Below are 6,186 nucleotides of genomic sequence, written 5' to 3'. Positions count from 1 at the left end.
GGAAAGAAGAAGGGGAAAGGGGGAGGAAGGAAAGGGGGAGGAAAAAGGAGGAAGAAACAGGAAGGGAAGGAAAAAACATGTTGCTGTTGCTTGTCACGGATATGTCTGGCAGTGCACTATCACGCACCTCCCTTGTACGTAAGCAACCAAGGGACAGATGACTTGAAGTCCTCTTCAATGGTTAATCAAGGATTAATGCTTTACCCACTCACCAAAGGGCACGAGCGCATCGACTTGATTTTGAACCCGGGACCTTCCGGCTACGAGACTACTGCTCTACCACTGAGCCATCGCGCCTACCCGCGATATTATCATTGTTGTACTAGAAAAAAAATGACATTATCACATTTGAACGAATGTCAAAAGTCATGATTTTATTGGTGTTGACGTCTTGGCTGGTCTACTAAAAAGGCCTCGATAGTTCAGTGTTTTAGGATAAAATATTTGGTTTATCTTTATGCTCCATATTCTGGACAAAAGAAATCACTAACGAAAAACATCAACAGGGACGGATCCAGGGGGGGGGGGGGGGCACAGGGGTGCACCGGCCCCCCTCCCCCCCCCAAAAAAAAATGATGCCAAAGTCGAATTAAAGAGTCAATATGGCTTATATATGTACGAGGCTAGGACACAATGATTTCAGGGGGGTGTTTCACAAAGATTCTAAGTCGAACTTAACTCTAAGTTGGACTTAAATATCACGGAGAGCCATGTGTAGCCTTATAATGAAATGTATTAAAAGCAAAAGTTCAAGTATTTTAGACTTTTCATAAATTACACATCAAGAACATGAATTCTCCTATGATAAATAGAAAAAAATAACTTTTACAAAATATTTTCAAGGATGCTAATGGCTTTTCATAAATGTTAAGTCCAACTTAGAGATTAATTCAACTTAGGATCTTTGTGAAACACCCCCAGGTCTGTCATCGAGATGAAGTATATGTTGAATAAATATTGAGTGGATGCTAGAACCTGCTAGGATTCAAATCTAATGCACTGTGCGCTGATAACGGCTGCCGGAGCTAAGTCTAGGGCGATAATTTCCTATCATAATGAGTTTTAAGCGCTATACAAGAACGGATTATCATTAATGTAAAAAATCAAGAATCTTCGTCATTTTATTAGCAGAAACCTTGAGCCTAGGCCAGATAGGATCGACGGTCCAGGAACGTATCGGCGAAAAAGTTATTTCAGTCGATTTGTTCCCCCGGAACGAGGTACCTCCCCGCCCCGACACCGGTACACTAGACAGCGAGCGAATATGACGCTAGCACTATGGTGTTCTATCAATTGAAGTAGCAAAGTAGATCATGTGTGTTTGTGAGTGTGTGTGTGGGGGGGGGGGGGGGGGGAGATGGGGATGTTGATATACACGAAACTACGTTGCGCTATAGTAGCGGCAAAACCCTATTTGACCCCCAAGCTAGTTTTGCCCCCTTCCCCCTCCGTGGTTGAGAAATCTTACTCTTTTGTCTGACTAATTAAGTACCGAGCGTTTTCATTGCCCACTTCCTTCGCCAACTTCCTGCCAAGTTGCCCCTTTGCCGAGGATCGATATAACGAGCGCTGTGATTTGCCAGATGTCACCTCCAGAAAAAAATGTGAGGGGGCACGTGCTCTGCACCGGAAACCGGTAAGAATCATTAGCGCGCGCTCTTTAGTTAATCTCTTAGGCGATAATACACAGCGAACATTCGTGAACGTTATAGTTGGGCGAAATTCTTCGATGCTACATCTCTGTGTGTGTCTGCTTTCTCGTTAAGTATGATTCAATCGCTGGCAAGCGCTTTCAAATAAAGATCAAACGAGACTCTGTCGACTTGGATATACATTGATAATCATCGAGAGAAACCAAATCGGTTTCCTTGCACATTTAGTTCATTTATCTTCTTGAGGAGAATATATCCAAAGAAGAAGACACAAGCCGTGAGTACACTTGCTTTAATTATTAATGTATATGTCCATCTTTTAAACGCACTTCATGTTACTTTTATTTCATGTTCGTTTATTTGTTACATTATATATTGCTCTGTATATAGGCTTGTATTTCATATTTGTCTAAATCTACCACACAATTTGCATATCGTATTTTTACCTGTTCTATACTTGAATGATTTAACAGTAATCTAACCCACTGGTGCCGATTCATGATGATTGTATGGTCATTGTAGGCGAAAGCGTTACAGTTAGAAATATCGCGAAAATAGGATACTGTTCGGGGATTTCCGCGATTTTTTTTTTTTTTTTTTGGGGGGGGGGGTGGGGTAATATTTAAAGAATAATTAATTTTATTGGAAACTGATCATACGCTACGAAAAGAGTTCTGCGACGTTAAGGGTAATACACAAACGGCGAAAAGAGGGAAATTTTAACTTTTTTTTCATACAGGGTAGTCTCTTCAGTACAAGAAAGCCCTTTTCGTGGCCCGGTGCTCAATAAGTCGAAAGGTGAATTGCCATTTGGTCTACTCCCCAATTAGTCTATTCCCATATTGAGGGGTCAGTGACACAGAGACGTAACTCCATTTTGGCCATTTTGAGAAAAGTGGTTCCCGAGTCACTGAGCACTTGAGCCTTAAGGAGTTAAGTCTATGTTCACTAGCCATTGACTTTAACGTGGTGTTGTTGGAGTTAAGTCTTTGTGTTTCCTGAAAACATGGACCTATTACGGATGGACATTCATCGTTTTCTTAATGAATTCATTGTGATTGTCTCCGTCAATGTCGTCTCAATAACAATCCGTACACGTTTCTTCCCTTTGATCTCATGATGGTCACCGCCAATAAGCCGGGACAGAATCGAGATAGTGATTTTAAACATGTTAATCTACATGCGCAGAAGATAATAAACCGCTTAAATCATCGGAAATCGATGAGCAGTTCTGGTTAATAATTGGAAATTGTTGTTCCGTGTACTGTGTTCTATTTTTTTGTTTTGTTGATATTACCAGATAGGTTTTGTTTGGATTGTTTGTGATTTAAAATCCCGGAAAGTAAAACAAATTGGCATTAGACCTATTGGAAATTAGGCGTCAATTGACGACAGGGGTAGTAGACTAATCGGAGATAAGACCAGGGGGGTGTTTCACAAAGATCCTAAGTTGAACTTATCTCTAAGTTGGACATAGCAATTATGGAAAGCCGTCAGCATCTATGGAAATATTTGGTAACATTTTTTTAAAGGCATAAAATGTTGATTCAAATCATTCACATTTTCTACTATCGTGGGAGATCTCATGTTCTTGATGTGGAATTTATGAAAAGTCTAAATATTTGAATTTTTGCTTTTGAATATATTATATTTTAAGGCTACAAATGGCTCTTCATAATATTTAAGTCCAACTTAGAGTTAACTTCTACTTAGGATCTTTGTGAAACACCCCCCCCCCCCAGATGTCTATTAGCCTAAATGGAAATTAGACCAAATTATAAGTGTACGAAATCATTATCAGACCATGTGGATTGGATAGTAGACGAACTTGTCGTAGAATCAAACCAGCCAAAATAGGGTTACAGTATATTTAAGCGTATTTTGTAGAAAAATGTTCCGGAAATTCTGCAATTAGGGGGTCAATTGTGTTTTTGTGACTCTGATGGCGACCCTACACAACTCCATAAATAGAAAGTGACAACGCGGGTGTATGGAGATTTACCGTATGAGGTCAAGGGTGTCGTGGTTAAGTGGTTCATTCACTTGACTCTCAACCCAAGCGTGGAGGGTTCGAACCTCAGCCCGGCACTGACGTATCTTGGGAAGGCGTTATATCGTCGCTGTTTTCACGAAGTGACGGTAGTGAAAAAAAATTGCATTCACTTTGCGTTACAATTTTCCTCACTACCGTCACTTCGTGAAGGACGATATTATAATGCACATCTACTCAGCCAATCTCCTTTCTAAAAAGTATGTAATTCCAATAAAAGCATACACATATCCAAATCAAAAATACCGAACAGATTGCTAATAATTATACATGGAATAAAGGGTACCATATACCACCAAGGCGGTATTGTCAAGTAAGTCCCCTTATGAAATCAAGGTGAAAGTGCCCGGATGCGAGAAGCCAGAGACGATATTTAAACATTTATTTTAGGTATATGAATATGCAAAACATAACAAATATTAAAAGATGAATATATGTAATAAGACATAGAACGACACATACAAAAAGGAGACAGATCGGACAACTATGAACGAAGTTTGGAGACAACTATTATAGCTTTTAGACTTAAAATTCAGAAAAGGAGGAATATATTTGATGTTAATTTGGTTTGGTAGAGAATTCCATTTAACTGGTGATATATATCTCGAAGTAAACTAGACATACGTTTTATCAACAGCCCATAAATGATATATTTTCTAATGCACTTCAGATATTACAATGATGTACCAAACTATTCAAAGTTAGCATATTGCATAGAATTTGAGGTAACAGGCCATTTGTTTATGTTTGAAGAGCAATATTGCACACAAATGATAATTAATTTGATATACATTAACTTCAGGTGTTGAAACAATGGTTTTGAGTAAGTAAGGAACTATGACGTATTTGATATACTTGACATATTCTGTACCTGTTTTGATGTACACATCCGGAACATAGTTCGGTTAAGTGTTTATTTCCCCATACAATATTACAATAGCTTAAAATTCGCGCCAAATTCGTCCCAGGTTTTCTGGCAAAACTTTACTTAAATTGTATCATGGTGTGAAAGAGGATGTTATTTAAGACACACTTTTGCAAAGATTTTCACAAAATTACTTTTTAAAGAAAAATATTGATAAAAGAATACATAACATGGGTTTCTGTTGTACGCAAAAAACCTGACTGTTGTATTCTTTCATCAATATTCGACTTCTAACACATTTGTTTTTGAGAATTCTTGCACAAATGTGTTTTAAATGGCATCCTCTTTCATATCATGATACAATTTGACTGAAATCTTGCCATTAATTTATTGGTGCTCCCAACACTTTAGAAGGGCTTTAAAAATGGTAAAACATGTATATCATACAACGCAATAAGGATATGTTTGGGTAGAATATGACGTAATCTACCGATGAAACCAAAGTTCCTAGAAATAGTTGTGGTTACATGTAATAAATGCATTTTCCAAAAAAGATTTTCATCACTTACATCAGCACACATACATATCCTGTAAAATTTACGCATTTTGTAATTTACCCCGAAACTATGTGTACATTTCAATTGCTTTACAATTTTTAAGACTTCTGTTTCGCTGACAGATTTGGACAATATAAATTTTGTGCATGATTGTGGCAGGAACTGTTACTGAATCAGCACTATTGATTAAAATCGTGTTTCCCGACCTTTTGTGAAAAAAATGCTCCTTTATTCACGAATTCTCGAGCGTAAATAAGAGACCCCCGGCCTTTCATCTACCAGCTGCGACCATCCGACCGGAGGCAAAAGAGGTAGCCGTAAGCGCCAATCCAGCCCCGACCTTGTTGGTTTTTTATTCTTTTGTTTTGATATGTTGTATACAGAACGCTTTCTTTCATGAATCCCCCTGCTTATGTGGAAAAATAACGGTTTCTTTCCTGATTTTTTTTTTACAGGTACCATAGCATCTACCATCTACACAAGGCCAATGGAAATATCTGGATATTTATAATGTGTGTTTCGAGCATCGCAACACATTTTTTTGTTGCATGTGTTGTATAATACAGAATGCTTTCTTTCATGAATCCCCCTGCTTATGTGGAAAAATAACGGTTTCTTTCCTGATTTATTTTTTACAGGTACCATAGCATCTACCATCTACATAAGGTCAATGGAAATATCTGGATATATATAAGAACTGTATCGAGCATCGCAACACACTTCAGGAAAGAGAAGATAGAATACCCGTCCGACTCTCAAATATGATAAAGTAAGAAGTATTTTTGTTAAAGTTTAAAAGTTGTTACGATACGTTTTGACGCAGTGTTACGTCACGAATGCCGTCTTGTGTGTGTATACCTGTCTGTATATCCATCGCACGCAATGCACCATCTTGTTTGTGTAATGTTACCTGCGCTAACCGATCCAATAGGCAATTTTTGTAATTGTTTAAACCAAAGTTATACTTAGGTGCTTCATTCACGAATCATTGTATTTCAGTATGCAGAATGCAAATTGCATATATATATTTATGACGTGTTGTTAGGTCAGACAAGCCCTTTA

General features: G+C 38.1%; 1 protein-coding gene across 3 annotated transcripts in view; it reads left to right on the top strand.

Annotated features, from left to right (window-relative positions):
• The first annotated feature begins 1,686 nt into the window (after positions 1 to 1,686).
• LOC100889198 (beta-1,4-galactosyltransferase 6) overlaps positions 1,687 to 6,186 on the top strand; it is a 41,568-nt gene continuing 37,068 nt past the window's right edge. For all 3 annotated transcript variants that reach the window (XM_011677461.2, XM_011677459.2, XM_011677458.2), the window contains exons 1-2: positions 1,687 to 1,929; positions 5,763 to 5,893. In XM_011677461.2, coding sequence (XP_011675763.1) covers positions 5,886 to 5,893 — 8 coding nt within the window. In that variant the 5' untranslated portion in view covers positions 1,687 to 1,929; positions 5,763 to 5,885. The remainder of the gene's footprint in view (positions 1,930 to 5,762; positions 5,894 to 6,186) is intronic.

Source organism: Strongylocentrotus purpuratus, unplaced genomic scaffold (assembly GCF_000002235.5).
Source record: "Strongylocentrotus purpuratus isolate Spur 01 unplaced genomic scaffold, Spur_5.0 spur5_scaffold_20, whole genome shotgun sequence".
Classification (NCBI taxonomy): domain Eukaryota; kingdom Metazoa; phylum Echinodermata; class Echinoidea; order Camarodonta; family Strongylocentrotidae; genus Strongylocentrotus; species Strongylocentrotus purpuratus.
This window is presented reverse-complemented; position numbering and strand designations above follow the sequence as displayed.